Below are 16,106 nucleotides of genomic sequence, written 5' to 3'. Positions count from 1 at the left end.
AGCCCCCCCCCCCTCCCCCCCCCTGTGCACCTATGTCATGCACCGGGCCTTTAGTATGTAGTAATAAAGTTTGGCTACATTTCCATTCTTTTTGATTCTAGATGTAAGCTGTTATTGTAGTGATATTGCTTCATTTTGAATGCAGGTGTCATTAAAATGCCATTGTGATAACTTCCACAGCAACCAGAGTTTGATCAATCTATTAGAACCTGCTAGGGATGCTTACCAGCCTGCATTCTTTTTTTGTATTGTAATTTTCCTGTTGCTCCTTTAAATAGGTTAGATCTCCATAACCTAAAGCTTTATGTTAGCTTTCTTCCAGTGTGGAACATTAGCAGTTCAGAGAAGATTAAGAGCTGGCAAGCATGTCAAACTCGCAGGCCTCTTTTATTTAGGTGTGGTGCCTTTATTTAAATTAGGCGTGTGGCTGCAGTTTGACATGTTTGTTAGGGTCTTAGCTAGAGTATTTAAGTACATGTGGTGCTGGGCCTGCTTGAATCGACAGGATTGCATATTTGCAGAAAAGCTCATTTTTGTTTAGGAAAGTCTGAGCCTGTTATGCTGTTGACCTGATGATAGGCATAAGGTAGCAACAAGAACAATATAATTTTGCTTTTAAAATTCCCATTTTCTTTTTAGTCAGAGAGCTCAGATACTTCAAACTCTGAAAGTGAGGCAGAGAGTGAACCAGAACAAGTTTCTGGGTACCACAAACTGCTCGCCACATTAAAGAATGTTTCTGAGGAAGATGAGGAGGAGGAAGAGGAAGAAGAAGAGGAAGAGGAAGAAGAAGAAGAAGAGGAAGAAGCAGCAGCTCTAGCGGAGGCAGAAATGAACAGTGAAGATGGTGACAGCGATGTCAGTGTGGAGGAGGAGACAGCGGCAGCACCTGCTGGAATGCGGGAGAGTAAGTGTCCTCCGTGTGGGTTCATCCTCTGTGCCAGGACCATAGACAGGTTGCCCCCTGGGCACAGTGCCCTGTACTGTGTGAGTTTGGTGAAGACATGTGGATCCAAAGCAGAGATTCCTAACCTTGTTGGCCTCAGTAATACCTTTGAGAGTCTGATGAAAACATAGGACCTTCTTGCGAGAAACATGCAGAGGTAGCATTTTTGCTGAGGATTTCCAGGGCTTCACCAAAGTTTCCCTTAATAGAGGAAAGAGAACATAGTTTTGCTTTTGCGATGGTCTCAATTTATTAAAGAGATTTTCGTTCCTCAGAAAATCTAGATTAATGGAAAAGAGACATAAATGTACAAAATTTTTCAAGAAGCAGGTTTTCATGGAACAGCTGGATATAAGGTGGTGAAGAGCTGCTGAGCCAGGGTAATTAACAAGGGAAAGCTTCAGGGGAGGGCTGGGATTGCAAGCTTAAAGGAACCCTTTCTCACTAAGAGTCCTAGGTTTCTTTTTTCTTTAACTTTAAAATCAACTTTATTGAGGTCTGATTTACATGCAATAAAGTGGACCCATTTTAAGTATATAGTTCAGTGGATTTTGACAAATGTATACCCTGTGTTATTACCGTCACAAGGAAGCTAGGAACATTTCCAATAACTCCAAAAAGTTTCTTCTCGTCCTTTTATAGTCAGTTTCCCATCCCAGGCATCAGGCAACCACTGACCGGCTTTCTTTCACTGGAGATTAGTTTTGCCGGTTCTAGAAGTTTATGTAAGTGGAAGCATGTAGCCCTTTGTGTCTGGCTCCTTTAGCTCCTCCTTTCGTGATTCATCCATAGTATTTTAATTCATTAGTTTTAATAGGATAAAAATTCATTGTCTCAGATTTAGAGGTGTTTTCTTTGTTTTGTTTTTCCATTTTTCTTTCCCGTTTTGGATTTTTCGAAATCAAGTTTTGTTTTGTTTTACATTATAAAAGTAACATATATTTACTGTAAAAATCCAAGAACATAGTAGCATATATATTTACTGTAAAATCCAAGAATGTAGTAGAGTTCATCTATATCCCTCCACCTAGAGATAAACATGTTTGGCATTATAAAATTTGCCAGGCTACTTTCTATAGATATGCATAGAAGGACGAGTATGTACATGTATCTGTGTGTATGTGTAAATGACCTCATACATTTCTGTTACCTAATTTTTTCTTTAGTAATATCACATGGACTTTTTTCCATGTGTGTAACTGGATTCACATTAGCTTCTTAACTGGATAGTATTCCATTGTAATGATATGTGGTAACTTAATTACCCCACTGATGGGCAATGATGGACTCATTTTTCCCAGTAATTTCTTATAAAACCCAGTGCTGCATTGCCTGTCTTACATGTAGAGTTTAGTGTACTTTGTCTAGTTATCATCTTGGAATAAGTTCCTAGAAGTGGAACTGGGTCAACAGTCGAGCTTAATCTTGAAATTTGTTTTCCACCTGAATTTGCTTAAAAGTAAATGATGGCAATGAACATCAGTATTGAAAAAAGCTAAGGAATTAGATTTTGTCAACAGATGTATAATTGTATTTACAAAATGTTTCTCAAAATTGGAGGTAACGTCTTACCTGATGACCCCAAGGAAAAAGATGGGGACGAGCCACCTGGCACATCACAACAAGAATCGCCGGAGGAGTTTACAGATACCAAACACGAGTCACTTTTCAGCCTGGAAACCAATTTTCTCGAAGAGGAAAGTGGAGGCAACTGTTCTCTGAAAGGATCACAAGATCAGAATTCATCAGGTGCTTAGTACAGAGGTTGTGGGTTCATACACACTAATCTCTTGTTACTGGAATGAGTAGCAATAAAAACAGATACTTCAGCGGCCGGATTGTGCTTTTCAGTGGTTAGGCAACATTGGGAGTCGGGAGTGTGGTGGGGGAGCTGCTGAGGAAAGCAGACAGCGTCAGACTGGTAGGCAGGGAGGCCAGTTCCCAGGCCTCACATTTTCATAATTGAAGATGTCGACTTTCTCCCCAAGTAGGGAAGGAAGAGAGAGGAGAAGTACTGTGCACTTTCCTCTCTACCCTTCCCTTGCTCTTCTCTCTCTCCCGCACCCTTCCACTCTCTCTAAAAACCAATGGAAAAATATCTTCGGGTGAAGATTAACAACAAAATAATAATAATATTAATAATAATAATAAAAAAATGGAAAGAAAGCAACAGAGGCAGAAGAATTTGAGGGCTGTGTAATTCACGGGGTATTGAAGGTACATCCTTTAATTCCCCAAATTTCAAAATGAGGAGTTTTTTTGAAGGTTTCTGAGCTGGGAAGCAGTGTGATTGGAAAAGTGCTTTAGAAAAATGAAGCTGTCAGAAACTTTGAAGCTCTGGACTGGGAGCGAGTTTGGGGAAAGTAGACAGGAAAAGAGAGTTACCACGAAGAGCAGCGTGTCATTCACAGGGGAAGACCCAAACATGCCTGCCGTTTCCTCCAAGTGTCTGACAGTCTGTATTTCCCAATTAGATCCATTTCTGCACCATGTGAACAAGGAACTGAAAGAAAAAGAAATTCAGGCCGTTGCCACAAATCCCAAAACTGCCCACGAGCTAAAAGTAAGTGTTGCTTGGTCGTCTCATCACGGGGGAGGGAAGCTCTAAGCAAAGCAGTGGGCTTGGGTGTTAGCGGTCTCCCTGAATACGGGACATACACCAGTGGTTGGCGGCTTGATGGGGAGCAGGACACAGGGAGGCTGGAGGAGCCTCGTGGGGCACAGGTGTAGCTAGAAAGGGACTGAGAAGCTGGAGTGTGGGAGCCAGTCTACCTGCCTTACTCACATTTCCTCCGTTTTACTCCTGCTCAGTTGTGTGTGTGTGTGTGTGTGTTTAGTTCTGTACTGTTTTGTTGCATGAGTAGGTTCCCCTACCCTCCACCATAGTCAGGATGCAGGACATTTCCAGCACCATACAGATCCCTCATGTTTCCCCTGGCCACATTCCCAATCCTTGGTGATCACTAGTCTTCTCCATTGCTATAACTGCTATAACACTGTTTGAAAACATTTGTCTGAATCATATAACCTCTCTGACCCTCAGTATTTCCTACACTGTAAGAAGAGCATTCAGGGTTGTGGTGAGGATTGAATGAGATTACTGTAGATCATGAGAGATCCTGGTAAATTATAAAGTACTATGTGAATATGAGGTATTGTAATTCATTTCTAACATAGCTCTTGCTCTGTCTCTCTCCTAGTGGCCCACTCTGGGTCAGCTTGTCTTTTCATCCAAGTTTCAGAAGTTGGAAACATTTAAACCCCCAAAGGACCTTGACCTGAAGGCACTTTATCTCCAGAAGCCCCTGGAATCCACCTGGACCAAGACCAACAGCCAGTTTCTCTCCGGTCCCCAGAAATCAAGTAGCCCCTTCACACCGCTCCAGAAAGAGCTGTTCTTGATTATGAATTCTTACCAGGACTTGTTCTACCCAGAAAGGACCGCCCTGAAGAACGGGGAGGAGATCCGCCACGTGTACTGCCTGCACGCCATAAACCACGTCCTCAAAGCCAACGCCCAGGTGCTTGGCAACAACAGCAGGCGCCGGAGCCGGAAACTTGGGGTGGGCGACGATGACGACTTCAGGGACCAAGGGCTGACCAGGCCCAAGGTGAGTGGCAGCAGGAGAGCCTTGCCCTCAAGAAGGAGGCTGCCGGGCACTGCCATAGAGGGGCTTACTAGGCACTCAGGCATTTTAGTGACTGGAATGATGAATGAAGCTGGCAGGGAGCACATCGGGTGCCCAGGTAGTGTCAGAGCAGTGCTCTGTGGACTGTTCCTGACTGGCTCTTCCTGGGAACTTGTGAGTAGGAGGTCGCTCCATGGTAATTCTCCTTTAAGGTAAAGCCTGAGCATACGTAAGTAACTCTATTATCCACCTCTCCTTTGTGACTGTGGAGCTGGATGGGACCTTCCTGAGCCTCTTGTTTAATCCCCACGTGTGACACTGGACTGAGACCAGATTCGTAGGGGCCTTGCTAAAGAGCCAGGAGGGGAGCAGCAGAGGGGGCGTGAGAACCAGAGATCCTCTTCACTAAGCCACAGAAATACAGAAACCTTGGAAAAGGAAAATCGCTATTTTCCATTGTATAGTTACTGCTGCTTAAAGTGATTACATTTATTTGGCTCATAAACCCAAGCTGCAGTTGGATTTAGGGCTGTGACAGAAAACACCTTTAATTCTGTTAACTGTCCAGGATGTTACGGAGCTAGATGTTGTGTTGGCCGTTCCTCCCCCTAGCCCGTGCTGCTCCCTATTGAAGAAGCCTCATCTTTTTAGATTGTTCTCATTGAGCTTAATGGGGTCCCCCAGTTTGTTGTTTTTAAAAAAAATTTATCTTTGTTGATTTCAGAGAGGAAGAGAGAGGGATAGACAGAAACATCAATGATGAGAAGGAATCATTGATTGGCTGCCTCCTGCATGTCCCCTACTGGGGATCAAGCCTGCAACCCGGGCCTGTGCCCTTGACCGGAATTGAACCTGGGACCTTTCAGTCCGCAGGCTGTTCTGTCCACTGAGCCAAATCAGCCAGGGCAGGGGTTCCCCAGTTTTAATACTGGTGTGGCTTATGGAGTTCCTTTTTTCTTTTAATTTATTTTTATTTTATTATTATTATGTTTTATAATCCTCACCCAAGGATATTTTTCCATTGATTTTTAGAGAGAGTGGAAGGGAGAGGGAGAGACAGAAACATTGATGTGAGAGAGACATGTCGATTGGTTGCCCCGAACCAGGGCCAGGAGCCTGTGATCAAGATACATGCCCTTGAACGGAGTCGAACCCAGGACCCTTCAGTCCATAGGCCGACGCTCTATCCACTGAGCCAAACCAGCTAGGGCTTAACTTCATTTAAAAATATATACATATTTTTATTAATTTCAGAGAGGAAGAGAGAGTGATAGACAGAAACATCAACGATGAGAAGGAATTATTGATTGGCTGCCTCCTGCACACCCTCTACTGGAGATCTAGCCCACAACCCCTGCATATGCCCTTGACTGGAATCGAACTTGGGACCCTTCAGTCTGCAGGCCGACACTCTATCCACTAAGCGAAATCAGCTAGGGCTCTTAGAGTTTCTTAGTCCAACCTCCTTATTTGATCACTGGGAAACCGAAGCCTAGACACTTACTTAGTGTCACAGCCGGGACAATACTCGCCCCTCTTCACCCTCAATTCATCATCTCTGCATTGAATCTGTGTCCCTCTCTGGCCATGCTGGTTGCCTTCCGGAGAAACTACCTCAGAGTCCTGAACATCAGGATTATGAGATGTCTTTCCATTTAGAATTGCAAAAAAGAATAAGAGATTACCCAGGAAGCACATTGAGCATATGGTGAATTACATGATCTGATTGGGGTTATTTCCACTCATTGGATTGTTTACAAAAGGGTGGTTAGAAATTATTTATTTTTAAGCATCTCTCGTTTTTTCCCTCAATAGTTGTAACTTTAACCTGTTTAGGAAATGTTTGGAAAACTAAGGCCTATATTTCCCATTAAATAGGATCTTATTTCACAAATGCTTTATCATAATTTCTGAAAAATGCACTACAGAACGTCTAGAAAAGTAGTGATGCGTTTGTCCCTTTCCTTACCAGCTTTATGTGCTGTCCACTTACTGCATCTGATTCTTTTTTCATTTGGCATACCTTTGTGCCTTGGGTCTCCATGTGTAAAAATACTGTACTAAGTTTTGTGGGAGGCAGAAGTGAGTCACATTCCTTGCCCTCAAAGAGCTTGTGTGTTTATGTCCTTGGGTTTTTGCTAGTGGCCTCCTCTGTTAAAGGCATTGACTTAGCCTAGAAGGTATTTCCCAGGTTTGCTTGAGAATTGCCTCCCACGGAACCATGGGATTAAAGTCCACAAGATGTGGTGCTGTGGGTGTGAAAGGTGCTCAGCTTCTGGTACTGAGCCAGGTTCTGTGCAAAGGGGCTGGGCCCCTGCTGTACGGAGGGTGCGTCAGCAGCACGTCCTCAGCAGGCTCACCTTGAGCTGCCCTTCCCCCCGCTTTCCCACCATGGCTGCCATTGCTCCCTCCACAGGTGCTGATCGTGGTGCCGTTCCGGGAAGCTGCTCTGCGGGTGGTCCAGCTCTTCATCAGCCTCCTGGAGGGTGACAGCAAGAAGAAGATAATTGTGAGCAACAAGAAGAGGTTTAACGGAGAGTACGGCTCAGATCCCGAGGAGAGACCACCCAACCTGAAGCGGCCTGAGGATTACGAAGCCGTATTTGTCGGCAACATCGATGACCACTTCAGGATCGGTAATTCCTCCTCGTCAAACCTGAGACCCTGAGGTGCAGGGGTCTCGTAGCTGGAGGCTGAAGCCAGGAATTAGGCATCTTTCAGGGGCCGCTGGCTCAGCCTCCTGACAGAACCAGAGTGCATTAGAGATGTGTTGTTGGCCAGGGCAGAGAGTCTTGCTGAGGCTGATGGGTAGACAGACACTTGACTGATCGGGTGCAGTTCTCTGAAAGCACATGCATGTTATAATAAAATATCTCAGCACACGCATAGCTGTAGCACGTAGTCGGTGCTGCAGGAGTTCTTGGGGAGTTGGGGATATGGGCTGAGGGGGTCAGTCTGGGGAGGCTGAATAAACAGCATCTGCACAGTGGTGGACCTTCCTCCTGCCTGCTTCCTCCCTTAGTCCCCCCTCCAACTATCACCACACAAGACTTCCTGACTCCCACTCAACCATTCACACTTTTTTTTGTCTCTCATTGAGCTCCCAAGTACTTTGTTGGTTGTATATTTGATAGGAGGTCTTGGAAAATACTCATTAGTCAAATATGCTCATTCATCAAACACTTATTATGCAACTACTGTGCTCCAGGCACTGTTAAGAAGCTGGGGATATAGGAATAAAAGTTATGATGCCTGCTGGTAAGGAAGTCCAGCCTCATGGGGGAACCGGCAGTACAGAATGATAACTTATGATCAGAGGTCGCAGTGGAAGCTCTGGGAGCATTTAAACAGTCTCCTTAACCTAGCATGGGCACAGAGTGGTTAGGGAAGGCCTCCTGGTGGAGGTGCCATCTGTACTAAACTGAAACCTGAGTGGGATTTAGCCAGTTACAAATGGGCATAGTCAGAGTGGAGGAAAAGATTTGGGACAGGAAACTGCCTGTGCAGAGACCTCAAGGTGAATAAGCCAGGCATGACCTAAAATGCACCCAGGCTTCAGCAGGGGTGCCGGGTGCAAGGGGATGAGCTGATGTGCAGTTTTAAACACACAGGTGTCCAGCAATGCTGACAGCTGATGAGTCTGCAGCTAGAAAAGAGACGTGGGCTAGAAATATAAATTGGTGTAGAGGTGATGTTAAAACCCTGGTGAGTGAATAAATTTACCCAGAGCTCTGTGTAGAGTGAAAGTCGCACCTGAGGGTGAATCAGGGAGTTGTGGCAGAGCTCTTTGGATTTGGAAAGATCCATAATAATAGAAATGGAAGTCAGCGTTCGAAGCCACCAGTGAGGAAAGGACATTTCAAGGAGGGTGTGTGCAAAGTGCTGCTTATGCACTCATGGCAAGAAAGACTGAAGTGCCATTGAATTGTGAGTGAGCGCTATTCGCGACCTTAGCAAGAGCCATTTCGGTGACTCCTGAGCGTCAGAGGCCGGGCTGCGGTGCATTGAGATGTCAAAGTAGAGGCAGTTTTCCAGAGCAGTTTGACAGGAAAGGAAGAGAGTGGGAGCCAGAAGGGACCACAGGTGCAAGGGAGGGTGATGGTTTTAATAAGTCAGTTCGAGCATGGTTCTATGCTAAGGGGAAAGGTTGGGAAGGTACAAGGTTGGGGTGCTTGGAGAGGGTGGGAGCTAATGGCGGGGTAGTGATGAATGCACTGATGTGTACTTGGCTGTCTTGTGTAGGCGTGGCCATACTTCAGAGAAGCATCCGGCTCTATGCCCCCTTTTACTCCTCGGACATCCTCATTGCCTCCCCTCTGGGCCTGAGGACCATCATTGGCGCAGAAGGGGAGAAGAAGAGGGATTTTGACTTTTTGTCTTCTATTGAGCTTCTCATCATTGATCAAGCTGACATATACCTGATGCAGAACTGGGAGCATGTCCTGGTAATGCTGGTCATTCACATTAGAGGGCAGGGAGCTCTGGTTTGTCCTATGGGGTTATCTGAGTCTACATCTAAACGCTGGGGTAGTTTGGAAGCAGGGACATAGTCTACATTTTTTAATTACCCACAGAGTGGTCAATAAACTGTCCAAAGAGACAGAAATTCTTGTCAATATTTTCAAATCTCCAGAAAAGATTTCACCTGAAAGGTCATTTCTTCTAACAGACCTGTAGTGTGACCTATTCATCCCTACTAGAAATGTCTTCATTCGACATCATGCCTCTCACGGTTTATGCTTTCTTTTGGTTTCGTCTTCAGTGGAGATGGGAGAGCATTGTTCACGATTTCTTTTTCTTTTTCTTTTCAAATATATATTTTTATTGATTTCAGAGAGGAAGGAGAGGGAGAGTTAGAAATATCAATGATGAGAGAGAATCATTGATTGGCTGCCTCCTACACATCCCACACTGGGGATCGAACCCACAACCCGCGCATGTGGCCTTGACTGGAATCAAGCCTGGGACCCTTCAGTCCACAGGCTCTATCCACTGAGCCAAACCAGCTAGGGCTGTTCACAATTTCTTAATGTGAGATCTTGTTTTGCAGAGAAATGTGGATGTCTTTATCCCTCTGCTGTAATTTGTGCTGTAATTTTTATTTCTCCCTCTCTACATATTCTGCAGTGTTGTCAGTTTTAGGATTAAAAACCTATGCTTTGGAACGATCCTTATCACGGAACTATAGGTATTTTGGTGTGTTTTTTTAGTTTTGTTTTTTTTTTAAATATATTTTATTGATTTTTTACAGAGAGGAAGGGAGAGGGATTGAAAGCTAGAAACATCAATGAGAGAGAAACATTGATCAGCTGCCTCCTGCACGCCCCCCACTGGGGATATACCCATAACCAAGGTACATGCCCTTGACCGGAATCGAACCCGGGACCCTTGAGTTCGCAGGCCGACGCTCTGAGCCAAACTGCTTCTGGCTTTAGTTTTTTTTTTTAAGGCATATGAGAACTTACCTTTCCCACAAGCCCAGGGCTTGTAAGGAGTTTGGGACAAATAAAAGGGAGTACTTATTTATAAAGGAGAGCATAACCCTTCAACAATGTTACAAGGTAAAAATTTAAATACAAAAGACATGTTAATGGTTCATTGTCTTTAATTTTAGGAAGAGGCATGTGTGGTGGCTCTGGGAATGTAATGTGTAGAGAACATGTCATTGAAGGACAGCGGCTCTGTTTTCCATGTCATTTTGCTTGTCCAAGTGTGGGACTGAGGAATCCATAGAGTAACCAGGGCATTTCCTCTGAAAGGAATGTTCTGTAGGTACCATTTGATCCTCTTCGGAAGGTCCACGAGGTGGCCAGTTTCAGCTTCTTGTTGGGGTTGTTCACTACACTATGGGCAAGTCACTCACTCCTCTGAGCCTCAGTTTTCTTGTAATTTGGGAGATGAGAGTACGTACTTTATCCACGGGGTTAAATAAGATGACAGATAAGTGCCCAGCTGGTAATGCTCAGTAAATACTAAGGGTAGTGTTAATTCTGTTGAAAGCATTTGATGAACCACATGAACCTGCTGCCCTTGGACTCACATGGGGTGGACTTCTCTCGAGTGCGGATGTGGAGCCTCAATAATTGGTCCAAGTACTACCGCCAGACACTGCTGTTCGGGGCCCTGCAGGATGCCCAGATCAACTCCGTGTTCAACAAGTACTGCGTCAACATGCAAGGCCAGGTGTGTTCTCCCCCTCTGGGTCCCCTGAAGCATTGTGTGTTATTTGGGTCATTTGGGTCCTGAGGAGGAAGGAGAGGAGAGAGGAGACGATGGGGACAGCTCGCCGCCTAATGCTCTCATTGACTCCTGGCAGGTGGCCGTGAGGAACGTCCCGCTGACAGGCTCCATCAGTCATGTGCTGGTGCAGCTCCCCCACGTCTTCCAGAGGATGGAAGCTGAAAACCTAGCTTCAGTGATTGACGCCAGGTACCGGTCCCTCCCAGTGGCGTGCCAATTTACAACTGGGTGCCATGCTGGTTTTATAGATTACCATTTACCAAATGAGAGGAGAGAATCGAGCCCAGCCATGCCATCGTCAGAGCAAGAAACTGAAGCCCAAAGAGAAATGGTGCCTTGACCTAGTTCCCATAGATAGTGGAGGGTTAATAAGGTAAAGCAGGGTCCTTCCCCCTAGACTGGCATTTTTAAGTTATGTTACACTGCTTGGTGCTGCAAAGTATCCCAAGTCAACAACTTAATTGTGAGCCCTTCAGGGCAAGAACTATTTTTCTGATTCTCTCTGTATTGTCCCTTCTCACTGTGTTTAGTCAGGGGCACCATGGTAAGCAGAGTGGTGTTTAGCTTGTGGGAGGTGTTCGGCAAGTATTTGTTGACTGACTGACTGATGACAGAGTGAATGAGTGAATGCGTGAATATGTGACATGGTTGGATACTCCTAGAATAATTTTCTGGGATAACCAGCACTGCATCTATATGATAAATAGTATTAGGGCAATTGCTTTGCGATGAGGTGAGCCATATCGGCCTCTTGGGGGAGGCAGAGAGAGGTTGTGCTTTGCCCAGGTCACTCAGTAGTGACGCTGCGGGCTCACCTCTAGGCCACTGACTTTGCCCTTTGCCTTTCCCAATCAGGTTTAACTTTTTCGTGAACAAGATTTTGCCTCAGTATCGTGATGCAGTCATGTCTCACACGCTCATCTATGTCCCCTCCTACTTTGACTTCGTGCGTCTCCGAAATTACTTCAAGAAGGAGGACCTGAACTTCACGCATATCTGCGAGTACACCCAGAAGTCCGCTATCTCCAGGGCCAGACACTTCTTCCTACACGGGGAGAAGCAGTTTCTGCTCCTCACAGAGCGCTTCCACTTCTACAAAAGGTACAGCCGTGCGAGGCTCCAGGTGTTGTTTCGGGGTGTGTGTGTCGGGGGGGATGCAGAGCAAACCATGGCCTGCTCTGAGCACACAGCATGGCGGCACACGCTAGGCTTTTTGGCGTTACAGACCCGCCCTCACTCTGCCTCCTGCAGGGAAGCCAGAGTTTGGAGGCTGGACAGACTCTTTTTGGTTGCTTGGTTTCCTCCCAAAATGGGCATTGTTGAAAAAGATAAATGAATGACAGCAACATAACTGTGTATAGATCTGGAGTGGTCCATACTCAGGGTACTTTCTTAGCTGTGCTTGTACGCCTTAGAACAGGGGTCCTCAAACTACGGCCCACGGGCCACATGCAAATACAAATATTGTATTTGTTCCCATTTTGTTTTTTTACTTCAAAATAAGATATGTGCAGTGTGCATAGGAAATTGTTCATAGTTTTTTTTTTAAACTATAGTCCGGCCCTCCAGTGGTCTGAGGGACAGTGAACTGGCCCCTGTTTAAAAAGTTTGAGGACCCCTGCCTTAGAAAGACAGAGTTGAACAACTCTTACTGGGAACAACCCAGTGAATACAGGAAGGGGAAGGGCTGTCAGAGAAGCTGTGTTGTGTGTCGCGGTAGATCAGTGTTCAGAAAGGTGTGTGTCCTGAGGAGGTAGGCATGCACTTACTTCCTTACCAAGGAGAACCAGGGTCAGGGGCCCTTGGTGTTTGCAGAGGCAAAAGGTGAGGGGCTTAGAGTTGATTATTTAAGGGTTTCAGCCTCTGTTTAGCTTCCCCGCCGTGCGACTTTGATAAAATAAGCCAGATTGGCCTTTTTAAAAACAATTCTAATTGTGTTGAGAGTTGGTGATGTTGAGCCTTCTGTTACCATTTGGGACGGTTGCAGCCCTTTGTTCTCTCAGTTGTTTTGCTAATTCTCTCTGCTGCCAATGAAAAAGCCCTATTTGAACCCTCACCTAAAAGAGAAGGAAATTGTGTCCTGATACCTTTTCCTTCGTGATTCACAATAATGTCCAATGAATTTAAGTGCTGTCTGTACTGTTTTATTAACTCGCAGTCATATATACCAACTAGGGGCATGTTTCCTCAGAGAAATCTCCCAGGCTTTGGAGCATATCGGATGATGCATCTTGGCATTGCATCGCCTATATGCTGATACTAGGATGGTGCTCCCCAGACACGCTCTTGTTACTAAGATGGGAGGGAGGAGCCCGGCAGCTCTCCGGCAGAACGGGCTGCCCTGACGTGACCTCTTTGGGTAGTCTGCTGACAAGGTGATCTGAGTGGAGAGTGGAGAACTTGTGTTTCGTGGGCTTCATCCAACAGACAAGGCTGTTGGCCAAAGAGTGTTGATGAATGCCTCTTGTTGACATTCGCTTTGTTTCAGCAGGTTCTTTTCATTCATGTGGAGAGTGATATTTGGGGGGAGCTTGTACTCAGCAGGTCTTAAGAGCCCTTAGTTTTCTATTAGCTTGACAGATAAAAGCCAGCCCTTGTGGTGCAGTGGGCAGGCTGGAAAGCTTCCCAGTGTCAGTGTCTTAGCAAGTGTGAATTAAGCTGGATGAAGTCTGCCCTCCTAAGGCAGCTATTCAGGGAGAGGGCAAGGTGTCCTACTTAAGAGAAGGGAGCTCTTCCTCCTAAGTAGACAAGACAGCCTCCTGTTCATTTATTTACCAAACCGTGTTTGCCTGCAAACTCATTATGAAGACAAACCTAGCGTGACCTACCATGTGCCATTTGCTTCATACCCTGGAAGGTTAATAGGTGTGCCTGTGTTGAAGGTGCATGAAAAAATGTGCTTCAGAGTTCTGTAGCTGCTAATTATCTCAGAGTTCCCAACTAGAGAGTTTTTTGCTTGAGAGATCACCAAGGTGATCATGGGTGTTTTGATCAGCAATTCCTTTGTGATTTGATTTTTTATTTGACCTTGGGGAAAATAAATGTGTTTTGAACTGTACTATCCAATCCTGGAATTCTGTATTTCTCTATGGAAGTAGGCAGTGTTGGAAACATTACAGTTTATTTGTGAGCCAGTAAAAATTTTCAATCTGAAGATATATTTTCTTTGGGGGAGATGAAAGCAATAGAATCTTAGAATTGGATGGGCACTCGGTCAGGATGGCCCTCCAGGGAGAGGGAGGTTCCAAGCTCTTTTCTGAACTGTATCTGTAGGTTCCACAACAGGGAGGATTGCCAACCGGGGGCAAGTCAGAAACTCTGGAGGTGGGATTCTTGGAGTTGGGAAGGGCTTCTGGGGTATTTCTGAGTACCCCCTGCTCCTACATGAGAATCCCAGTTCTAGAAGTGGTAGGTTTCTTCTCTATAGACCATACTGAGGAGCCAGCCGATGGATGGCCTGATCGGTGGTCAAGTCTTTTTGATGACCTCCCCCAGCAAGCATGTAGCTTCTAAAACAACATTCTTTCATCTAACCGCAACACCATTATCATACCAGTTGGCATTTCTACAGTAATATCATCTAATATGTAGTGTCTATTCAGATGTTGCTGGTTGTCCTCAAAATGACCATTGCGGCTATTTCCCCCTTAGCCCAGATTCAGTTAAGGCTCAGACATTTGGTTAACATCTTTCTTTTATGTGTCTTAGTTAACAAGCAGGGACAGTTTTGTTTCCCAGAAGACATTTGGCAATATCTGGAGACATTTTTGGTTGTCACAACTGGAGGGTTATTCTGATGGCCTCATGGTTCTAAGTGGGTGGAGGCCTGGATGCTGCTAAATGTTCTAAGTGCACAGGACAGTGAATTATCTGGCTCAGAATGTCAGTAGCCCCAAGGTGAAGAAACCGTGACCTAAAATAATTCTCTCTCTTTTTTTTTATGACATTGACATTTTTTTAAAAAATATTTTTTATTGATTTTTGACAGAGAGGAAGGAAGAGGGACAGAGAGCCAGAAACATCACTGAGAGAGAAACATCGATCAGCTGCCTCCTGCACACTCCCCACTGAGTATGTGCCCGCAACCAAGGCACATGCCCCTGAACGGAACCGAACCCGGGACCCTTGAGTCTGCAGGCCTACGCTCTATCCACTGAGCCAAACCGGCCAGGGCGACATTGACATTTTTTGAAGAGTCCAATCCAGGTTCCTGTAGAAAATCCCACAGTCTCAATTTGTCTAATTGTTTTCTTATTTAAACCAGTGGTCCTCAAACTTTGCTGTACATTAGAATTCCCTTGCCAGGTAGTATCTCAATGCCAGTTAAATCACAGTGCCTGGGGCTGAGCCCCAGCATAGATATTTTAAAAAACAAACAGGTGATTCAACATCCAGCCAAGTTTGGGGACTACTGATTTAGGTGAAACATTTGGTAAGAATGCTACCTAGAGGATATTGTCTACTTCCCACTGCATCTTATTCATCCCATTCTTTGTGATGCTGAGTGTAATCACTTGGTCCAAGAAGATCTGTTCTTCATCCATCTCTCCATTGTAAAAATACTTTTCCTATGTAATTAATGTTATCTATGGGGTGTGTATTGCTTCTTTTAATGGCTGCATAGTATTATATTGCATGGATATGTAATTAACCCAGTTTTCTTTTAATAATAGTATAGGTTTCCCCCTCTTTTATGCTATTATATACAACTAGAGGCCTGGTGCATGAAATTTGTGCACTGGAGGTGTGTGTGTGTGTGTGTGTGTGTGTGTGTGTGTGTGTGGCGGGGGGTGTCCCCCAGCCCTGCCTGCACTCTCTCGCAGTCCAGGAGCCTTCGGGGGACATCCTTAGCACTGTCATGGAGGAGGGAGAGGTTCCCATCACCACCACCGCTGCGCTCGCCAGCCATGAGTCCGGCTTCTGGCTGAATGGCGCTCCCCCTGTGGGAGCACACTGACCACCAGGGGGCAGCTCCTACATTGAGCATCTGCCTCCTGGTGGTCAGTGCACTTCATAGTGACCAGTCATTCTGCCATTTGGTTGTTTTGTATATTAGCCTTTTATTATAATGCCAAGAACATCCATATGCATAGTTGTGGGGTTTTTTATTATTGTCTGAAGTTGTACATATGTCTCCTTTTTCTCGGATTGACATCCCTCCTTCCCCCCGCAAGCCATTCCCACCCTGGGCAAGCCCCTACCACCCCAGTGTCTGTGTCCATTGGTTATGCTAATATGCATGCATACAAGACCTTTGGTTGCTCTCTACTGCGTCCCCCCCCTCCCCCAAC

At 45.4% G+C, this 16,106-nt stretch overlaps 1 protein-coding gene across 3 annotated transcripts in view; it reads left to right on the top strand.

The window, feature by feature from the left end:
* The window catches only part of DIEXF (digestive organ expansion factor homolog (zebrafish)), a 22,171-nt gene that overhangs the window by 1,439 nt on the left and 4,626 nt on the right, over positions 1–16,106 (top strand). Inside the window, exons 3-11 of one of the 3 annotated variants that reach the window (XM_006767167.2) lie at positions 640–907; positions 2,507–2,695; positions 3,421–3,509; positions 4,147–4,557; positions 6,992–7,211; positions 8,818–9,020; positions 10,576–10,758; positions 10,892–11,004; positions 11,671–11,916. In XM_006767167.2, the coding sequence (XP_006767230.1) occupies positions 640–907; positions 2,507–2,695; positions 3,421–3,509; positions 4,147–4,557; positions 6,992–7,211; positions 8,818–9,020; positions 10,576–10,758; positions 10,892–11,004; positions 11,671–11,916 (1,922 nt within the window). Of the gene's footprint in view, positions 1–639; positions 908–2,503; positions 2,696–3,420; positions 3,510–4,146; positions 4,558–6,991; positions 7,212–8,817; positions 9,021–10,575; positions 10,759–10,891; positions 11,005–11,670; positions 11,917–16,106 lie in introns of all 3 variants that reach the window. The other 2 variants (XM_015566154.1, XM_006767166.2) reach the window with 2 other exon arrangements.

This window comes from Myotis davidii, unplaced genomic scaffold (genome assembly GCF_000327345.1).
Source record: "Myotis davidii unplaced genomic scaffold, ASM32734v1 scaffold622, whole genome shotgun sequence".
Taxonomy (NCBI): domain Eukaryota; kingdom Metazoa; phylum Chordata; class Mammalia; order Chiroptera; family Vespertilionidae; genus Myotis; species Myotis davidii.
This window is presented reverse-complemented; position numbering and strand designations above follow the sequence as displayed.